Consider the following 21,979-nt stretch of genomic DNA (forward strand, 5'->3'; position numbering starts at 1 on the left):
AGTTAGCTCAACTCTGATATATTAGTGGTAAGTATGAGAACTTAGAATAATTTGTAAGACATGGGTAAATTCTAATGAGATTCTGCCTTTGTCTATAACAAGCATAATCAGAGCTAAGAAGTTTCATGTTCTTTGATAACCATTCTTATTATTTCTGTACATTCTCTTTGATGCCTTCAATTCATCTTTCTCTTTCTATTCTCAAAGCTAGTTTCTGCTTGCAAAATTGCTTGTCATAATCTGTCTTGCTTTTCCTTTAAACCCATGTTATCAAGGTCTCTTCATCTTTCCCCATTCCCTATCCTCCCCCTCCCTTATTTTCCAAAAGGCACTTTTGATGCTCATCAAGTTTTTTCCTAACATCTGAAGACAGGGAAAGTTAGTTCCCCCAGTGCCTAATTCTGTGATTCATTGTTTTTTTTTTGGGGGGTGGGGGGCTGCTAAAATCTTGTCTAATTTCTTTCCAGTGAACATGTGATAGGAGAATCTCTCAATAATGTTCACAGAAAATCCACAAATTGTGGCAAAATTGGCACAGAATCAAGGAAAAGCTCAATGGCTTGTAGAATTGAAGGCAAGGACTATAGTTTGCCTTTTTTGGTATGCTTTGCATAATGTCTGGCACATAGTAGGTACTCAATAAATGTTTAATGAGTTGAACTGATGTCAGAGAAATTCTGAACACAAGCCATGGAAAACAATATTTGCTTCTGAAGGAAAAATTCTCAAATATTCCCTTCATAAACTCCTTTTTCAAAGGAGCATTTGGCCAAGGTAGCTTGCTCCATTTTTATATTCAATCTTGAATCAGAAATATCAAAAGAAACTCAGGTAAGAAATGTGGTAGTGCCCCAAGTTACCCACAGTTAGAAAAACTCGAGGTTCCATAGTGTTTTCTTCTCATTGCCAGGGTTCTTTTTTTTTTACCTTTCATTTCGACTATTAACAGCTTTCTCATATTTTTTCCGGAGCTGTACCATTTCTTCCTCAATAGATGTGACCACATTGGCAAGTCTGTCAATACTAGTTAATTGTTCTTCTCTCTTCTCTCTTCTTTCCTGAAGTAATGTGATAACTTTGCACACATCATTTTCCATACTCTCTTTGATTGTAATATTGTTAGAACGTTTCAGTAGGGAATTCTGTAGTTTTCTTTAAAAATAAAAAACAAGGGGGCAAGAAATAAGCTTACATTTTCATTTTATTAATTGATCATTTTCTGAAATGAGTAGACTGATAATATATTCCTTTTTTATCAGGGATAATTATTTTGCTTTCATGAAGTTTTAGTAAGGAAATAGTTTTACAGAAATGTAAAAATTTTCATCTTGTGAAATTATGTATCACAGCCTCTAAAATGATCTCAGTTATATAATAACATCAAAATTATATTCTACCTTTTATTCTAAAATTCTTTGGGGGTTTTAGTTTCTACATTAACCAAGAGGCCATTTTATCCCTGTCTTTTTGTTAAAGAAAACATTAACTCACACTACTCATATTACACAGACAGGAATCAAAAAAATATTAGTTATTGGAAAAGGTTGATGTGGTGGCAAGAACACAGGATTGGGAATCCAAGGCTATGAGTTTGAATCTTAGTTTTGCATTTAATAGCTGTGTGACCTTGAGCAGATCATTTAACCTCTCCCCTTTCGATATTTCTCATCTATAAAATGATGGACTACATTTCTCGGACCCTTCTAACTCTAAATTTTATGCTGAATTCACGTGTCAGATATTCAACCTTTCTTCCAGTTAAGTGATTAAAAGCTCCTCCTGGTGTAGATATCCTTGTTTTAATTTCCCATTCATCTTTTTAAATGATTCTATGAACAACATTAGCAATCACAATGAACTTATTAAGTCATCACTAAAAACTGAGGAGTTAGAGAAGATGTTCTTTAGGCTCCCTTCCAATTCTAGAATATCTATAGTTCATTAGAGGTCAAATAACTAGAACTTATATATTTGTTGCCTTGGAAGTTGTTGCTTTAACACTCACCTGTCATGAATTGCTGAACTGTTCCTTAAAATTTCCATCTCCATTATTGCCATTTTGAGCTTTTCTTTTATTTCATATACTCTCTGGTGAGTATTGTGAAGCAAGTTAACAAATTTGTTCCTTTCATTTCTGATGATGTCATACAATTTGGAAAAATCCTTTAGTCTGTAAAAATACATATTGTTTAGGGGAATCTATTTGCTAAATATCACAAATACATATTTACATTTAAACTAGTAAGATTCCTTTACCTCTTACGTGTTTCAATTTTTTTCTTCTTATATATCCTGAGTTCAATATCCTTTATTTTAATTTCTTTCAGTATTTTGGCAAGCCTTTGCTGAAATTTGAAGACAGGTATTTTCATAAATATCTACAAATTATTAATTCTCAAATTCAAAAAATAAGTTAGTTAGAAATTCATAAAGGTCATTGAAAGAGTTCAGTGAGAGTTAGCTGAAATTCATTAATCATTATATGAAAAACCACTTCCAGTGGTAATAAAAGGAAATCTAATCACAGAATCATAGCATTTTAGAGCTGAGAGACATTTTGAGTACATCTAATCCAACCCCAGTAGTGAATATTTTCTTTACTTAGGAGAGAAAGACAAGGTGTCTGCCATCACTGAAGTCACTGAGTTGTATATTTGTACATTTCAAATCTAGGAAACTTTTCTTTTAGAGGAATAATCATGGATCTCTCCAGCCTTATAAAACTCCCTTTCCTAATCTCAGCTAAGAATTCACTATTTAATCTTAAGCAATGTATCTTATACACTTTGTACATATAATGCTGCCTAATTTGTGCTATTACTATTACTTGTATAAGATTTCTAAAGAAGGATCTGGCATTAAAGTTCTGCTCTGATGCTTCATTGTGGGGTGGGGTGTAGGTGACACCAATTTCTTAGCTATGTCAGTGAGTACAATTTTCTTGAAGATCATATACCAAACTGGGAGGGTCCCAGGTTCTGACTTGATGACAACCTGTATATCTATTGTTTAAGGATGGAAATGAAATGATGAATTTTTTTGACTATACTACTTCCTCACTGATAGTAGACTGGGTAAGGAAAGATTCCATTTTGTAATTTGACTAATAAGGTAACTATTATCCTATTAATGGGAGATATTTAAGAAAAAACTGTCTATCTATGGTAGAGGGGAGCCAGATTTCATGGAGGATGTGAATGGAATGATTTCAAAAGTCTTCTAAATTCACAGATTTAATAGAGTGGGGAAAAGGAAGAAAGAAGTATTAAAAGATTTAGTTAAATATCAACAAGAGTAACCCAAACAGAATAAAATGAGGCATTCAGGATTTTCAGTTTATTTTTCTGACTACTAGATTATTCTGGTATCAAATGTCACTAAATTCAGTGAAGAGAAAATGTGGCAGATATTTTCTCTTGGAAGCTTATAGTGTTAACTTTAATTTTCCTTGTTCCATATGTATATATGTATGTAAGAAGTGTCACTACTATAATCAGATATGTATTTTTGAAATTTGTGGAAATTAGTGTCATTATTTATATTCTTATCATGTATGTTGTAGTTGGTAGCTGACCAAATTTGTCCAATATCAGAAAATCTTAAGTAATGAACACATTTTAAACTAGGGATTTTCTCCTTCCCAATTCACTTGATAAATCATTCATACCTCAAGGGGAAGGATTTTCCTCTAGTTTGATTTATATTCAGTCACATAGTACTTGAAATAGCCATATATCGGTGTATTATGAACACTGAGTTGTCTCATAGTCTAATAACAAACAACGACCTTCCCTGAGCCTTCCTCTTCTGCTTGATCATGGAGGGGATCTTGGCTCAGAGGCTTTGTTAGAAGCAGAACTCAAGCTTCAAAGAAGCTATATTAACCAGTGAGTCTAATGCCAGGGACTGGCCTAATCTGTTATTTGGGGAGTAGCTTAGTGATGGACATCCTTGTTACCAGTAGGTTTTCCATGAGATGAATTCTTTGGTCATTGCAACACCATGAAATCTTTGAAAAAATGTTTTTATTTATTATAAACCCTGTGTATTGGTTCCAAGGCAGAAGAGTGGTAAGGGCTAGGCAATGGGGTTAAGTGACTTGCCTAGGGTCACATAGCTAGGGGAAAATTTTTTTTTAAAGCAAAACACCAGAGTTCACAAAATGGGTAAACATTCTACTTACTTGTCTTTGTTGCTTCAGAATTTATAAATAAAACCAAATGCATGATAGTGTATCTCACACAGGAACACACACACACACAAACACACTCTCACACTAAATAGATGGTAGTTTGGCAGGGAGGACACTAGCAGTTGAGGGGAACAGGAAACACTCAGAAATTGGTGGTAGTGATTCATTTTCAGAGGGACTCTCTGAGGTGAAGGGAAATTGGGGGTAGCCAGGACAAGGGGCAGGAGAAGAAGTGATTTTTTTATGAAGGAGAAATGGAAAAAAAGGCTAGTTTGGCTGGGGGGCTAAAAAAAATCTCAGGAATCAGCAAAGCATAGTCTTTATAATCAATTTAAGAGCAAATCAAGTTATTATTTGTGGGGAAATTTGCCTACAAGAAATGAACTATTTCAGATGGTCTTGAGAACATTCTTGAAAGACAGTGTAATTTTCTGTTGAAATATAGTTTAGTAGATTTAAAGTATACTTTACCTTGATTAGCAATTAAAAAAAAAGTATTAGAAGAGGAATGAAATCCACTGAGAGGATAAAGATGAGTTGGGGGCCAGCTTGTGTGGTTCCAACAAACATTCATTCCTGTATGCTAAGTGTTAAGTTAAAACACAAGGAAGGAATGACAAGGAAGGATTTTCTCCCCAAAGAGTTACTGCTACATTCTTATATCTATAGCTCCCATTTATGTAACCACGTTTATTCTTACAAAAACGCTTTCCTCACGACAACCCTGCAAGGTAAACAGAAGTAGTATCATCCCCATCACACAAATGAAATTTGTTGTTGTTCATTGGTTATAGTCACATCTGACCCTTTGTGACCCCATTTGGGGTTTTCTTTGCAAAAATATTGGAGTGACTTGCCATTTCTTTCTCTTGCTCATTTTTTTCAATATTAATTTTATTTTATTGATTAATTTAGAACATTTACCATGGTTCCATGATTCATGTTCTTTCCCTCCGTCCACCACTCCCCTTCCATAGCCAATATGCAATTCCACTGGGTTTTGCATGTGTCATTGATCAAGACCTACTTCCATATTATTGATATTCCTGCTCATTTTAAAGATGAGGAAACTAAAGGCAAACAGGGTGACTTGCCCAGAATCACACACCTAATAAGAGTCAGAGACAAGATTTGAACTCAGGGGAAAAAGAAGAGTCTTCTGGACTCCAGGCTTGGCCATCTGTCTATCCCCCGGACCACCCACCTGCCCATTCAGAAAACAAGCACGAACAAGGCTGAGTGGCCAAGGGTTAAGCAGGGGGCTAGGAAGTCTCAGAACAGGCATTCCAGGTGTCTCCATCATTCCAGCCCATTCTTCTTTCCCCGAGTCAGGCTTCCCCCCAGACTCAGCTGTTCCCCAAGAATAAATGGGAGAACCTGAGTCTGTTGCAGCAGGAAGCCTCATTCTGTCAGGAAGAAGGCAGGGGCTGCAGAGAGCGGCTTTTCTTGCCTTTTTCCTCTTGCCTTGAACTCATCTGACCAATGTCTAACTCGATTTCCTTTCTTTGTGGCTTCTGCTAATGTAAATTCAGCATGGGGTGGGGGTGGGGGTGGGGGACATGACTTTGTTGCATGCCCCTTCTGGATGCTGTTTAATTAAAATGACAATTATAAGTTCTAGATGAGAAAAACGAAAGATCGTCTTATTAGGAGATACTGTCCTTCCCATAGTGCATTTGAACATCGTTGGAGTCCCAGTTAACTCGGATGTTGTTTGTTTTAATAAGAATAAGAAGAGAGCAAAAAATTCTACATTGTTAAATGATGTCCTGATAATAGAAACAAAAGAATGGGCTCTGAAATCATTTTACCTGAGCTTTTACATAATCTTTGGCTTTCTTGTCTTTCTCTTCTGTTTTGATTTGGTACAGACGGTTAAGATTGTCTAACTGTTCTCGGAAGTACTCCGTCTCCTTAAAAAGCTTGGCTTCCTCGGTAATGATCTGTTCCACTAATCGAGTCTCCACTTCCGATACAGCTCTCTGTTTGGAAAAAGCGCAGCGATAGTCATCATCTTTTGGTAACAACAGACATATGACATCTTCGAAGACCAAAGTCTGTGAAAACGTGGTTAAAAATGAAATGGCCTCACCCAGCAAATCCACAGTTTCATTATTTCTGAATGCACCAACCAGTACATTTGTGGAGTAGAAAAACATATGTCCTATAATAGAGATTTTTCTTTCAAGTCATTAAAAATTTAATTTTTAAAAATACCTTGGTAGTGGTCTTTAATAATATGAATTTTTCATTCTCTCCTATGCAGCGAAATATCCACATGTAACCAATATGCTTCCTTTGTGTGTGTGTGTGTGTGTGTGTGTGTGTGTGTGTGTGTGTGTATCCTTCCTAGATTTTAAGTTTTTAAAGTTGTAGAGAATTCTCTCATATTGTGTCCAAACCGCTCATGGCTATTTTAATTGGGGGTAGGAGGTGGGGGTGAGGGAGGGGATTACATAGAGGAACAAGGTTCATTGAGATCTAAAGATAGAAGAAAAGCCCCACATTTTCTTTCAAAGGGTCCTTTCTTGATGGGATTCTAGGAAAAGGGATCAAAATGATTTCATTTTTGTATCTTGTTTTATAAAAGGCCAAAAGTTAAGAATTCATATTAACCTGCTGGGCTAAATTCCTTTTAGCTAATTCAACCTCTTTTTGGAGATCTTTCCTCCTCTCCACAACTAGCGAATCATCTTTAGGAAGGCTGTCCATCTGAAAAAAATTAAAGATTTATATATACAGTTAACTATACAAAAGGAAATGATCATACCACAAAGGTAATCCTCAAAAATACATTTTATAAATTATATCAGAAGTGATAATAATAACTCTTATTTATGTAATTCTTTTGCTATAAATCCTCATTGGATTTTTACTCCAACCCTGTGAGGTAAATCTTATTGCCCAGGGTCAAGTCACAAGAAACTGTCTGAGGCAGGATTGGAACTCATGCCACACTGACTTCAAGTCTGGCACTCTGTTGGAACCTGTCAGGCATTTAAAATGTATGTTCTATTTCAGTCTTACAGATCGCTCTGGATTGAGTATATTTTCTTAATTTTGTTTTCTTTTTGTTGATGTTGAGTCATTTCAGTTGTGTCCAACTCTCTGTGATCTTGTTTAGGGGTTTCTTTTTTTTCCCCCTGCTTCTTTGCTAAAATTATTGATAGCTTCTACTAACTGAAAAAAATGCTTTTATTTATAAAACTCTTACCTTCTAAATCTTAGTATCAGTTCTAAGATAGAAGAGCAGCAAAAGCTAGGCAGTTGGGGGTAAGGGACTTGCCTGGAGGTCAGTCACATAGCTAAGAAGTGTCTGAGGTCAGATTTGAAGCAAGATCCTCCCAACTGCAGGTCTGGCACTAACTACTCTGCTACCTAACTGCCCCTCCAACTAACTTCTCAGTTAAATCTCTAGGATTTTCCACATAAACCATCATATTGTCTGAAAATAAGAAAAACATAATTTTTCTACCTTTTTGCCCATTTTGAGTCTTTCAATTTCTTCTTTTCTTACTGCTAGCATTTCTAATACAACGCTAAATAACACTGCTAATAATGGGCATCCTCATTTCCTGATCTTATTGAGGTGGCTTCTGGTTCATCCCTGTTACAAATACTACTTGCTGATGGCTTTAGGTTTTAAGATAAAAATCCATGTATACCTATGCTTTCCAGTGTTTTTATAGGAATGAGGGTTGTATTTTGTCAAAGGCTTTTTTTTTTTGCATCTATTGATATAGTCAAATGGCCTTTATTACTAATTTTGTTATTGGTATCAATTATATGGATAGTTTTCCTTATATTAAACCATCCTTGCATGCATGATGTGAATCATATTTGGCCACAATGTGTAGCATTTGGGGTTTTCTTGGCAAAGATACTGGAATGGTTTTCCATTTGCTTCTCCAACCCATTTTACAGATGAAGAACTGAGGCAAACAGATCAAGTGGCTTGCCCAGGGGCACACAGCCTAGTAGATATCTAAGACTAGACTTGAACTTAGATCCCACTTATTCCAGATCCGGTGCTCTAGCCAGTGCAGCACCTAGCTGCCAATGGATGATGGCATGATTTGCTCAAAGATAAAGGGGATATTTTTACCTGAAAAGAAAACATGAACTACTTTCAAGACAAGACCTACATGGAGGCAAGTCAACCAAAATTATTTCTTCTGCCAACTCGCCATGATACTATCTACTCCTCTTACCAGGCCTACACATCTTAGCATTCAGACTACTTCTTGGGGTTAGAAAATGAAACTGATAATATGATCTTCTGAAGGCTGCTGTCTGAGGCAAGAGGAATGCCGGCTCTCTCTACTCTAGGATTTTTCTATGAACACCCTGACTCCAAGAAAACCACTAGATATTCTGTTGCCCCATTCTTCCATTTCCCATTCAGTCTAAGTAAGTCCTTCAATCTTTCCTGTAGCCAATATGCCTGGTGGATAACGGAAATAGGTACATTATTGAGACTGGGGAAATAGAGGATCAGGACACTGGCTCCCAACTGCCACTCTGTTTGCAAAGTAGGAAAGTGGAAGGTTGAGGAGCAGAAGTTCTTAGCTGTACTTCCAGGTTAGATTTTTTTTGGTCTTTGCTATCTTGGCAGCACAATTAATTTTCCAGTAGAGAGTGCTCACTTTGGGTCATCATAAAAGAAATTTCCCCCCTCTTTAACTGTACGATGTTCCATAAATATGAAAATTTGATGTTTATTACTATGTATTCATGTCATGGTTCATCAAATCTCTATGGAGTAAGGGTGCCAGGATACATCGCTTACTTTTACATTTTAGCAATCATTCGATTTCCAGTAACATTCGAAATGACGAATGGCAAAGATTTCTAATCATACTCAGACTCTACAGAACTTTTATCTTCTAATTGATTGAATTAGCCAGTATCATCCAACTTTTATTAATTGTTAAGAGTGTCTTAGTACTTCTAAACTTGCTAATTCCATCTTGAATTTATGGCTGCAAGTTTCACTACAGGATCATGACTGCCAAAAAACCTCAGACATTCTCCTTGGCTGTCTTGTGATATGATACAAATGTTTTGTTTTATTCCTTTACTGTATCACTTTCTCCTATGGATGTGTTTCATTTTGTGGGTCCTTGGGAGTCTACACAAATTTAGCATTTTTACCTTAAGGATCTGAACCCAGTTCTATGTTTTCCTCTGCTATTTGTTGCCAGTTTCCATGACTTTGTTGCCTTTTTTTTCTTTCTCAAAGCCAGCTAGAAAACAGTCAAATCTTGGTACTTGATGGTTTTAGAACTTGTTGAATTTGGTTTTCAATGAATTTTGACAAGAAAAAAATTGTCACAGCTTGGCACTCAAAGCACTTGCTAGAACTTGTTGATGGCTAGGAAGCATATGCCCACTCCAGCCAAAATAAAGGACACATATTAGTTCAGGAGCATAAAGAGGAGCTCAACACTGAGGACCTGCAGGAACTTCAAAGGGAGCAGCAACAGCTAGTGGGGGGAGTTTTCTTCAAGTGAGGAGGAGGCAAAGGAGGATGTCCCCACTTCACTAATAAGGAAAATGTGTGCAAAATAAGTAGAAGTGTATACAATACTCTGTTTTAAAAAATCACCCCCCCCATAAAGCTTTAACAAGTAGCAATTGATCAAATAACCAGCCCATTTATCACTTTTGTGGAATTTTGAAGCAATAAGTTACTTGTGAAGCTTAAACCTGGTGAATCTCAAGCAGGGTTCAATGATGATAAGGGACAGAAAAGAGAACAAGAAAGAACTCCCTCCAAAAGCCCTCAGATATTAGGGAAGGGGGTTCTCACTACAGGTAAAGTTAAAATTATTTCATTTAATATAACTATTGTTTTTCATTTATGTCTATGTATTTTTAATATTTACTTAGTAAAATACAACTCCAATAATGCATATAATGCCTTATAGACTCTGAGTTTTTGAGGTGTCTAGAACAAATTAATTCAATTTATGTTATTCCTCATGGAAAAAATTATTTTGATATTTATCTCTTTTGTACTTGATCTGCCTTTTGGAATTAATTAATGAAAAGTATCAAGGTACCACTGTATCACTGGAAGGCTACAGCAATGCCTACCCTATTATTATATCATCTCATATATCATAAAATATCCATTATATTAAATATTATTATAAATCTATATTATATTATTCATATTAAACACACACTATTCTATGAGTTCTGAGACAAAAATCCTCTAAACCAATCTAGAGAAAAATAAGTAGCTAAAGATTTCCACTCATCATTAATGATGTTTGGGAGACAAGAGTCTATCAAATTCTAATTAGTCTGAGATGATAGAAGTAATCTATTAATATTCACATCTTTAATAAGGAACTGGAAAAAGGCAAAGCAACAATGTTTCACAATTCTACTATTGTAAACCTTCAAATTAGTTAAAATTTGCAAAGCACAGTTTCATTGAGATTGGTCTCTTTCCAAATATTTTAACTTTTCATGAGTTATGGTGCTAGAGGTTCTGGGAGGGGCTATTCATTTTGGTCAAAGGCCATAAAAGCACCAAAGTTCACTGAACCTTGGGGAAATAAGAGGAAGCAACCCAGTGAAGTGGTCTATGTTTTGAAGAGGTTGAACTATTAGATCTGGTTCTGAAAATCATGCTTACTGTTGCAAGTGGCTTTATTCCCCTATTTTGTTCCCAGTTGCTGACTATCAGTGTAGCCAAGGAGCATGATGTCTAGAGTTAGTGTAAATTAGCAGTCTCCTAAGAGAACAGGATACCTATTTAAGGATGAAAAGTAGATTTTTCTTGAAGTCAGTGAAGGGAGGAAATTTTCACATAATGCCTTTTGTTTTAACATTAGACTTGTTTGGTTAACAATATTTTGTGAGCCAATTAAAATCCTTTAAAATATTATTAAAACATAAGCTCATTAATCTTTGTATTTACCATTCACTGAGCAACAGTATCCTTTGCTCCACAGAGCAATTCTCTTCTTTGATTATAAGCTACTTTAGGGCAAAACAATGTCTAGCACCTTTTTGTTGTTATTTCAAAGTTTTGCTTAGCATCATCTTTAAATAATAGAGAGTCAATACATATTTGGTGATGAAAATGATATAGAATCTTCTGTATCCAGATTGGTTTTAAGATATTTTTTCTTTTGTGAGTAAAAATTGCAAAAATTTTGGTTTTTAAAATTTTAATGAAAAGATGAAGTTAATTTTTTTCTCTCTTGGGAAGTATAGAAGGGGATCATTGAAAGTGTAGAAGGCATATGTAATAACTTAGTTGTGACTCATCTATCTATATTTGCATCTTCTTGGAAAGAGGACATTGTCATGAAATATGCCCAGTATGAAACAAGGGGGAACTGACTTGTGATTTAGCATTTCAGAAGATCCATGATTTATTTAATCAGGGTGGATTAATTCCTTTAGTGTTTCTTAAAGCAATGCTTCCATGCTCTAATGGGTAATCTTTGTGAGTTTATCACTTGGTACCCAACCTTTTGATTAACGGTTTCTCTAAGCCTACCTAGCTTGGCTGGTTCTGGGAAGATAGACATATTCCATCCCTAGATTTGTACTCCAAATGTTTTCTTAGGGGTGCCTACAGGAGTACCAGTGACTACATGTTTGGGAATGATCAATATGGAGATGGAATAATGGGATAATATCAGGGAAAATGATAAGGATGAGCATGGTCCCAAACTTAATTAGTATTTGCCTGATGAATGTTTGTTAAGGAGTTCCTAATTAAAGCACAATATTAAGGGAAAGGGAAAGGAAAGTAATCTCTCACAGGATGAAACCTGAAAATTTTATTTTATTTATCTCAATGTTTCATTAAAAAGTAAGAGGTTTGAAAACCAAGAAGGGGATTTTAGACTTGATGTAGTAGGCACGTGGTAAAGTGGAAATAACACAATTAGGTCCAGAAGAAGTAATTTCTAGTCCCTTATGCAACCTGAATTAGCTTTATGACCTCAGGTAAGCTACTAGATTCAGTTCCCTTATTTGTAAAATAAGGGTTCCCTTCTACCTCTAATATTATGGAATGAGAAGCTTTTGAAAAATTTTCAGTAGAGCAATTACAATATAAAAATAATGTTTAAAGAATATGTGTTTGACAGACATATAAAAGATAGATGGGAAGAGAAAAACCCTGGAATCAGAGGAGTCAGCTAAGGAACTGTGACGTAACACGTATATACTTAGACTGATAAATGCTAGGAAAACACACAGGAAGGAACAACTATGAGAGCCAATTTGAAGAAAAAGCTTACAACAATTGGTAACTGACTGAATATGGTCCCTCACCTAAGAAAGTCTCATGTGCTTGAATCCCACCTTCTTTCCACATGCACCATTTACTTTCTTTTCTTTGTATGTGTCACAGATTCTGTTTTTCAGACTGCTTCTAGCCTGTAAATCATCATTGTTAATGTGCTACAGCCTCCTCAATTCTATCAAGTAAAATTGTGCACTAAACATGATCTCAGTCTCTAGGGACGGAGAAGCAATTCAGTAACCACCATTAAATAACTTAAATTCAGAGACAACATGAAGCTTTCTTCCTCAGTATTAAATGACCCAGAGGAAACCCTCTGGTTTACTGAGATCCCCATTTAAAAACTTTTGAAAGGGCATAGAAAAAAGTCACAAAGATTAAGAAGATATTGATGGGTTGAGATCTGTATATAAATATATATATAAATGTCTACATCTGTTTGTGTATATATATTTTTATGTATTTTCAGAAGTATGTACACACAAATTTATATGCTGAGCTGGTATATGTTTAAACTCCACTGAAATGCTTCCACTTTTTCCTTAGTGAATGGAGGCATGAACTTCAAGTTGATCTGGATAAATCCATGTTCACCACCTTCAGATTTATAAGGTTAACAACTACCAAAGAGGGGCTGAGCTAGAGGACAGAACTATCCAACTCTCTGAACACCATAAAGATCTTGGAATTTCATTAGAGTGTCCTGTCTTGTTGATTGAATCAGATAATGATTTGGATGAGATTGGGACTGCTAGAACCTGGTCCTTGGCCATGAATAGGTTTAAATGCTTGGCCCTTCGCCCTGGTCTTTGCCCATGTTTAAGCAAGAATTTTCATAAAATAGTCTTATAGGAGTAAGAATGAAGAAATGATGGTTCATAAATCTTATTATCTTTTTAGACATATTACTATTGATTTTGTGGTGATAAGACAGACATACATGGATCTTTTTTTACCACCTTGGAGAGGAATCTTCCCTTCATTGAGATATTTTGAGAACTGATCCCTTTAAAATTAGGTGAACTCTAGTATGGATTTCTCCTGATGGTTTTGGTTAAGCCAAGTAACTCTTCTGATTTAATATTCTTAAGCAGCATTTCTACTTCTGATAGTTCACTGAGAATTGTGGCAGCAGAACCTAAATGTTGCAGGTCTGATATTATTTCCAATAAAATTAGAGCATTATAATAACAAAGAAGATTTATTTCATTTCACAGCTAGGCTTGTTTTTCTTTCAACTACAAACTTTATTGATATAATCTGATTTAGCTGGATCTAATTCCAAGCTCTTTGCAAGAATGCTTTTCAGCTACTTTTTTTTGGAATGTTCTGGGAGGGAATTAAGCTCATAGTTTTCCATCCTCCCTCTTTTTATCTTTCTAATGAGTTATAATCTCTGCCACCCGCCCCACTTTTTTTGTTGTTGTTGTTGTTGCTATTTTGCCATCATTATTTCAGAAATTCACAGTAGGCTTCTGGCATTGGGGGGAAAGGTGTCAGAAATGACACAGGACAAAGGACTATTATCTCAGTTTCTTCAACTGTAAATTGAGGATAAAAACTGTGCCTGCCTCATAGGATTGTTGTAAGGATCAAATGAGTGAGCATATGTAAAGCATGTTGCAAACTTTAAATTGACCTGCTAGCTATTATTATAATTCTTTTATCCATTCCATGGATTTCCATAGCCAAAACATATGGTTACTTGAGGGTAATTTTTGGTAATGAGCCTCTTGGTATTTAGTAAGGCTGGTTCTTGAATGCTACAGAAAAGCATAGAACTGGGTTCAGTATTAAAGCCTTTCCAGTTTGCTTTATTATATCCAGTTCTTTGTGACCTCTATCTGTTGCTTACAGACCTTTAACTATGGACCTAGGTTATGCTGGCCAGAAGATTGACAGTAGGAGTTTTCTCACAATTATGCATCTCAAGAAACCCATTTGTTTTATCTGGAAACTGGCCTATACTGGTCAATCAGTTAGTTTCTTTGTTTCTCGGATTGAATATAGACATTTGGTGAAGAATGATACAACTTTTTTTTCTGATTTAAGAAATTGTTCCTACTCTTTCTTCCTATTACAAATCAGATGACCTAATCTTGTATCCTGTTGTTAATTATTTTCTTTGAATGCATAAAAATCTGTCTCTTTCTGTATTCAGGGTCCAGTGCCAAGTTGAAGAGGTCCGGTCTTGATTTGTTATTGACATTTATTGCTTAATAAATCAATATGCTTAAAAGCTTGCTTGAATCTTAATTTCCTCTGTCATTTCAATCAATCCACATGCTACAGTATCTTATTCAGACATCTCTTATGCCACTAATTATCTTCTTTTTTACTTCAAGTTATCTGTGTACTTTTTTATCTTCAATCAGATTGTAAAATCTACAAAGACAGGAACCCTTCCTTATTTGTCCTGATGTTTCTTCCCCTAAGCCTAGCAAAACTGAAAACCTTAAAGGTGTGTTAAATTTCTTCTAGACTCATGTTTTTTATATCATGGAAGTGACTACCTCTGTGTGTGCTATTTGAAAATGTTCTGGTAGAAGCTATTTCAATCAATGACTGAGGTTTCAATGATGTTATTTTTTTATGGTTAATCCTGAGATCAATACAGACATATTCAGACACCCCATTATTGAAAAAAAAAACTTTTGGAAACATATCAATGATCAAAGTAACTCTATGCCATTTGATTTTCAACTTTAAAGAGGATTGCTTTTTTCTAGGCCATTAGACACATTTAAACACAAGAGTTTTGTTTATAAATTATTATAATTACTGAAATGGGTTGTTAGAGTTAATATCATAAGTTGAAATCTATCTTAATGTTTTAAGAAGTTAGTATTTAAAGAAATGTTCCTGGAGCATTTGGCTTCAGATCCAGGGATCTTTTGCATTCTCTAGTGAAGATACACCCAAGGTATGGTTATAGAGAGTACTAAGCATCTGTTGATAGACTCCATGGTTGCCATGGAAATTAACTGGGATGGTAACAGTGGTTCTAGGAACTCCAAAAATTTATAAGTAAAATACGGAAGAGCTAAATCATATGCTCTAAAAATGTGCATTTTATATGGTTCCTGTAATAAAATTGGAATTCTGCTTGAACTCAACCCCCTGTTGCCTAATTAGTGCTATACATTCACTTCCTAAACCATTTAGGGTAGAGAGAAAGTGGAGTTTAAATATTTGAAGAGTTAGTCTATCGGACTATTATACTTATCCTTGGGAAAATTAGGGATATTGAATTACAGGGAGTTACTGGGAATCTGATTTTGGCTTAATAGCATACAATAGGAAAAGCCTGCCCTGGTCCAAATACTAATGCTTTTGAGAATTTGCAGAAATCAGAGTTTTAGACTGAGAAGGGATATTAGAGATCATCTAGTTCTATCCTCATTTTAAATCGGTAGAGACTGAGACACAGACAAGTCCAGTTAGCTCGACGAGGGTCACCCAGTGAATTACTGAGAAATCAAGGACTAAAACCCAGGAGTCTTGCTTCCTTATCTTTTCCTTCACTTCTTTTGGATCACATCCCAATCTCTGATCTGGTTCAGAATAAGACAATCACTAGGATTGGTGTCTATCATTAAAAGGCAACAAAAAGACTTACTACCATATTAGATAAGTTCTCAAAAGAAGATTGTAGCATTGTTCTTAATTTATAAACTCAGAGCAGACTTTCAAATACACAAACAAAATGATTTATACGAAATCATAAAGTTCCATTACAAAAAACAACAACAAATAAACCAAAATCCTTTTAACAAGATAGAAAGAGTAGCAAGGACATAACTCTCCTTCTTTGTAATAGTGTTCTTCCAATCTCTCCAAGTTATAAGTTGTTAGAGCCTAGGGGTGACTCTTAGCCCAAACCCCAAGGTATTCTGAATGGCCCAGCTGCTAAGGAAGGAAAGGTATAGTGTAAAAGAAGAGAACTGATGAAAAACTAAAGGAGTCCTCGGGAGCCCAATGGCGGCAGCTATATGGCACAGTGGGTAGAGTGCCAGGCCTGGAGTCAGGAAGACATCTTCCTAATTTGAAATCTGGCCTTAGACACTTGGTAGTTGTAGGACCCTGGGCAAATGAAATGACTTAAACTGTTTGTCTCAGTTTCCACACCTATAAAACGAGCTGGAGAAGGCAATAGCAAACCACTCCAGTGTCTTTGCCAAGAAAATTCCAAAAATGGTGCCACAAAGGGTCAGACATGGCTGAAAATGACTAAGTCACAAAACTATTATGATGATGATTGTAGGGTACTGCAATGGATAGAATATCAGTTAAAAGTTCATTTTCAGTTTCTGCTTCTCCCTCATCTCTTCTTTGCCTTTTGCCTTTTCCTTTCTTTATTGCTAAACAAATACATACAAAGCCTCTCACAACAAACTGACTAAAATATGTTTACGATGCTAATAACCTCACACATCAGGTTTGGATGACTAGCACGTACCTCTAAAGTGAGCCGCTGATGCAGGGCTTGAATCTGACACAGTGAATCATTGCTCACTTTCAAGAGCAGCTCCATCTTTTTTAAATTTCTGATATCTCGATCTTTCTCTCTCTGCTTCCGAGTGACCTCATCATGGTAACTATGCTTGTCAATGAGGCAGTTCCGCAAACTGAGTTCCGTGATCCCTCTACAGGAGGAAATTAGAGAAACGGAAAACCCCCAAACATCAGCTCTCCAGAGACTCCAGTCCCTTTGCTCTTCTAGCTGTTCAATGGATAGCCACCAGTGCATGGGATGTAGACAGAGAAGTACATGGAGAGATTCTTTCATGATCCCTGAATCACCGTGATTGGTGGAACTGCAACTTAAGATTTCACTGGAGTTAATAATGTCAGTGTAACCTAGGAGGTCTGAGGGGTCTAACACCTGAAGATCCTGACAGCTAATTGAAAGTGGAAAGTGTGTAGCAGTACACATACCTCCAGTATACAATGTTGAGGAGATGGTTCTTAATGGGAAAACTCAAAATGACTCTGGAAATATCATTCATTGGTTTGGAAATTCCCAAAACAATGTCAAGTTCTGGCTTTTCAAATCAGGTCTATAATTCACAAATTTTAAAAATAGAGTAGATTGTGTTTTGTAAGATCTAAGAATTAGTTTGGGGTTCCAAGATAGCAACAAGAATTAAAACATGCAGGATGATGCAGTTCATTTTTAAAAATTCACTCTAATGGCATACATAGCTTTCTCATTGTAGAGCTCATTCGAAGTTAATAGACTTTATTCTGAAAGAGTTGGTGACCAAGGGGAAAGAAGAAACGGAGGAAGAGGGAAAGAATAAGTGTGAGGGGAAGAAAAAAGGAGGAAATGAGAAGGGGAGAAAGAGAACTCTTGTGTCCAATGACACAATTTGGAACATGTACAGAGGATAAAATCCTTTATGTTCAAAAGACATTTACCACTTTCCATAGTAACCCAGAGTTCCCAGTCAATTGGGGAATGGTTAAGCAAATGGCGGTGTGTGAGTATAAAGTAAATATGGAATGTAATAATGTAATATTAAAGAGGCTGCAAGCTATGTGAGAAAGACAGTCATTGGCTTTAAAGTCAGAGGGTCTGAGTTTAAATTTTGCTTTATTATTCATGTGACTGGAGGCAAATCACTCAAACTTCTTGGGTTCCACTTTCCTTGTCTATAAAATAAAGGTGGCAGACTAGATGGCCTCTGCTATCCCTTCTAGCTCAAAGTCCAGGAGCCTCTGATCTTACAAATGAAAATGTAATTCATAGAAACGTAGGAAGACTTGAATGAATTGATAATGGGGTACAGTAAAAAGCAAAGAAAAACCATCTATAAAATATTTGTGCTAATATAATGGAAAATAACAATGTCAGAGGTTCAGGAATTTTTTGAAATTTCAGTGTCCTCAATAAAAATTAAAACAAAAAAGAAAGATCAGGATTTTCATTGGCTCAGGAACCAATCTTGCTTTGAAAGGATTGATGGTGAAACATATCACCCTCCACCCAATGCAGAAAAATAATGGCTATAGGGAAAAAATGAGTCATGTACATTCTTAGACAGGAACCATGTGTTTGATATGGTTTGTTTAAGTAACTTATTTGTAGCAAAGTGAAGTTGGTGGGGGCAAGAGTAAACTCCTTGAGGACAGGGACTCTATCTCTTGTGCTTAGTACAAAGAAGACACTTACCTAAATTCTGAGTGAATTGAATTAAATTGAATGGGAAGGAATAGTAATATAACAGGGGAAAATAGTGTATAGTAAAAAGAAGAAAATGACAAAACACTCTTCAAAAAAGCATAGTGATATCTTGCTAACAAAATATTTTTAAAATATTTTTGAGTCCTTAAAATGACAAGAAAATCATATTTCAATATCATAAACCAACCTTTCAGTCAGTAAATTGGCTTCATTCTCTTTGTTTATTTCCAATAATTTTGACAGTTGCTTGAATTCTCTTTCTTTGATTTCAAGTAGAGCTCTCTTTCCTTCTACTTCTTTTACCACTTCGTCTTTCTCTGTCAATATACTATTAACTTTGGCTTCTGCTTTTTTGAGTGTTTCACTTACTTCATCTAATTGCTCCTGTATAACTGCTCTTTTCTTCTCTAGATCTCTGTGGAAAAAGTTTGTAAAGAGGTAATTTTTCACAGTCAAAGGAAGTCAGCCTCTCTTCTAACCTCAGATTTAACTGTCCTTTCTTTCTAGATAAGACTTGGTTGAAAACCTGCACTCTTGAGCTAACTGCTCTTGCCAGGTTGGTCCCAGAAATATTTTTGAGTCAGCAGCTTTGATCTTTTGGATTTCAGAAAGTCAAGAAGAGTAGATAAGATGAGAAGTAGAAAAGTGGGGTTTAGTAGGTTGTCTAGTAAGTTCCCTAATCTTCTCAGAAGGAGGTTTGATGAGAAAAAAATTCATCATCAGGGGAAAGGTCACTAAAAAGTAATAGGATAAGGGGCAGCTAGGTAGCTCAGTAGAGAGAGTGCAAGGCCTAAAATGGGAGGTCCTGGGTTCAAATGTGGTCTCAGACATGTCCTAATTGAACAACCCTGGGTAAGTCACTTAACCCCCATTGCCTAGCCCTTAGGACTCTTCTGTCTTGGAACCAATACACTGTATTGATTTTAAGACAGGTGACAAAGGGTTTCAAAAGAAAGTAATGGGACAGAAGACCAGACTGGACTCTGGATGAGACAAAAGACAATCAAGGGGGAAGGATGAAAGAGTAGGAGGCTGGCACTGTAATAACTCAATTATCTGGCAGAGTCGGACTACAAGGTATTCTTGACACCTGCAGTTTCTGCATTACTGAGAGCTAAGTGACCAGATTACTACATAAGAATACTTCAAAGGGCCAAATGATACAGTGCATTTTAAGAAAATTCCTAAGAAAAAGAAAATAGAATGAAAATTTGTCTTTCAAAGAAACATTATTATAAAAATTTTGCATCCATTGACATATTTGGTCTTTTTAATATTTAAATGCCCCCAAAATGTTTTAAATAGCTTTTTGATGGCTTCCCTGACTCAATAAAGAGGTTTTATTTTGGTTTTATGTTGGTAGGTCTTTTTCAATTGGAGCCAAGATTTCTTTGACGTAGGGAATTTCTGATGAGGATATTCCCTCTCTCAAAGCAGAATGGCACCTGCCATTCAGGTTTGGCTGTAATTTGGTCTTTTGTTAAGGACTCCGGGTGTTCCACTTGTTAATACCTTCAGAGACTGTTCGTGTGAGTAAGGCTGCATCTGCTTGTCGCTTCTTCTCATGGCCCAGGGATGCTCAGGGATGCAGTGAGACGTATAGAACTGTTTGTCCAGGGATGAATGCCCTTGAGGTGTCTATGTGATCCTCCCTGGGATTTCTTTTCTCTCCTCAGTCAGGATCGTGTCTGCTCTTTCCTTGTTACCTCTCTTTAACAACAGTGATCTCTTCCTCTCCCCTCCTGTCTTCTACTCTTTCTGCCATCTACTACTTTATTCTCCCATTTTCCCACCTTCTTTCTTGTCTCCCATCTTTCATTTTCCTCCTGCTTCCCTCACATTCTTGGGATGTTTTGTCAGAAGCAGTTTTATTTTCTTGCCCTTGAACCTTTGAGCTACATGGTTATAATTAAATATCTGTTCCCCCTGCAAATCTGGGTTGGGATGGTTCTAGCCAGAGAAGAACCATACAAAGCCAAGAAGGGAGGGCAGGAAAGTACCCCAAGTATTGTTTTCTCTGACTCAGTGCATTGGATAGTGTGCTGGGCCTGGGGTTAGGAAGACAAGTTCAAAGCTAACTTCAGACAAGTGTCTAGTTTTGTGATCCTGGTCAAGTAATTTAATCTCTGCCTCAGTTTCCTCAGCTGCAAAATGGGGATAATGCAACATCTACCTCACAACATTGTTGTGACGGTCATTTGAGATATTTGCCAGGAACATGTCTGTTCCTTTGGCATGTGTGTTCTGAAGCTCCAGCTTGTTTTCTTGTTCCTTCTTCCACTGCCTTGTACTTTTGGGTTACCCTCCTGCCTGAGGCCTTTTTAAAAATCAGAAACCTTGTCATTTTCTCAATATCTTTCAGGTTAATCTGATTTCTGCCATCTATTCTGGCCTCCTGGCTGTTTACCTATTCTGTTGCTGATATTCAGAAGTGTGACTGGACTCTTTGCTGTTGCATATGGCAGCCACAGTCTCTGATTTTTGCATCATCTTTCTCCTTCCCCTTTACTCCCCATTACAGTAGCATAGTCTCCTGACTTGTTTCAGGCTATCCTCAGCTTTACGACAGCCAGGTGGCACAGTGGACAGAACACTAGCTATGGAATCAGGAACCCTCCTCTTCCTGAGTTTCAATATGGCCTCAGACACTTCCTAGCTGTGTGACCCTGGGCAAGTCACTTAATTAACCCTGTTTGCTCATCTTTAAAAGGAGCTGGAGAAGGAAATGGTAAACCACTCCAGGTTCTTTGCCAAGAAAACTGGACACAATGAACGACAACAATCCCATTCCCAGACTCTTATTTGATCCCTGACCACCTGACCTTCTCCTAAGTGATTGCATCTTCATAGCTCTGCTTTTTCTAAGAGCATTTCCTCCTTTATTCTGGTTAGCAAATCAATCAATCAATCACCAGCTACTTCTTTAAGCCTTCACATTGCCTTACCTTTTCTTTTCTCCCCACTCTAAATGCTTTGAAGACTACTTCATTTACTATGTAAGTGGACAATTAAGGGAGCTATATATTTGAGCACTAGATAAATGATGATATTCCATAATTGTGGCTAGTTACCTGGAATAACTGGATTCTTACTACTCTGTGCCACCTTCATATTTCATATATAGATAGACTTTATATAGATACACAACCAAATTGCCAAAAGAGGAAACTTGAATTAGAAAACTAGCCCAATAAATGTTGCATATGTGTATGTGTGTGTGTGGGGGGGTGTTTATACACATATTTGGCACTCACTTAAAATAAATTTGTAAGTTGTGCCAGTCATTTGATGTATTTTACAGAATATTTCTTATATATCTAGG

General features: G+C 36.4%; 1 protein-coding gene across 3 annotated transcripts in view; it reads right to left on the reverse strand.

Moving 5' to 3' along the window:
• Positions 1-21,979, reverse strand: part of CCDC146 (coiled-coil domain containing 146) — a 200,831-nt gene that overhangs the window by 30,477 nt on the left and 148,375 nt on the right. For all 3 annotated transcript variants that reach the window (XM_056799504.1, XM_007504057.3, XM_001371084.4), the window contains exons 8-14: positions 18,845-19,072; positions 16,930-17,116; positions 6,809-6,904; positions 6,004-6,174; positions 2,257-2,345; positions 2,006-2,170; positions 928-1,152 (exon numbers count right to left, since the gene is read on the reverse strand). In XM_056799504.1, coding sequence (XP_056655482.1) covers positions 928-1,152; positions 2,006-2,170; positions 2,257-2,345; positions 6,004-6,174; positions 6,809-6,904; positions 16,930-17,116; positions 18,845-19,072 — 1,161 coding nt within the window. The remainder of the gene's footprint in view (positions 1-927; positions 1,153-2,005; positions 2,171-2,256; positions 2,346-6,003; positions 6,175-6,808; positions 6,905-16,929; positions 17,117-18,844; positions 19,073-21,979) is intronic.

This window comes from Monodelphis domestica, chromosome 5, assembly GCF_027887165.1.
Source record: "Monodelphis domestica isolate mMonDom1 chromosome 5, mMonDom1.pri, whole genome shotgun sequence".
NCBI lineage: Eukaryota > Metazoa > Chordata > Mammalia > Didelphimorphia > Didelphidae > Monodelphis > Monodelphis domestica.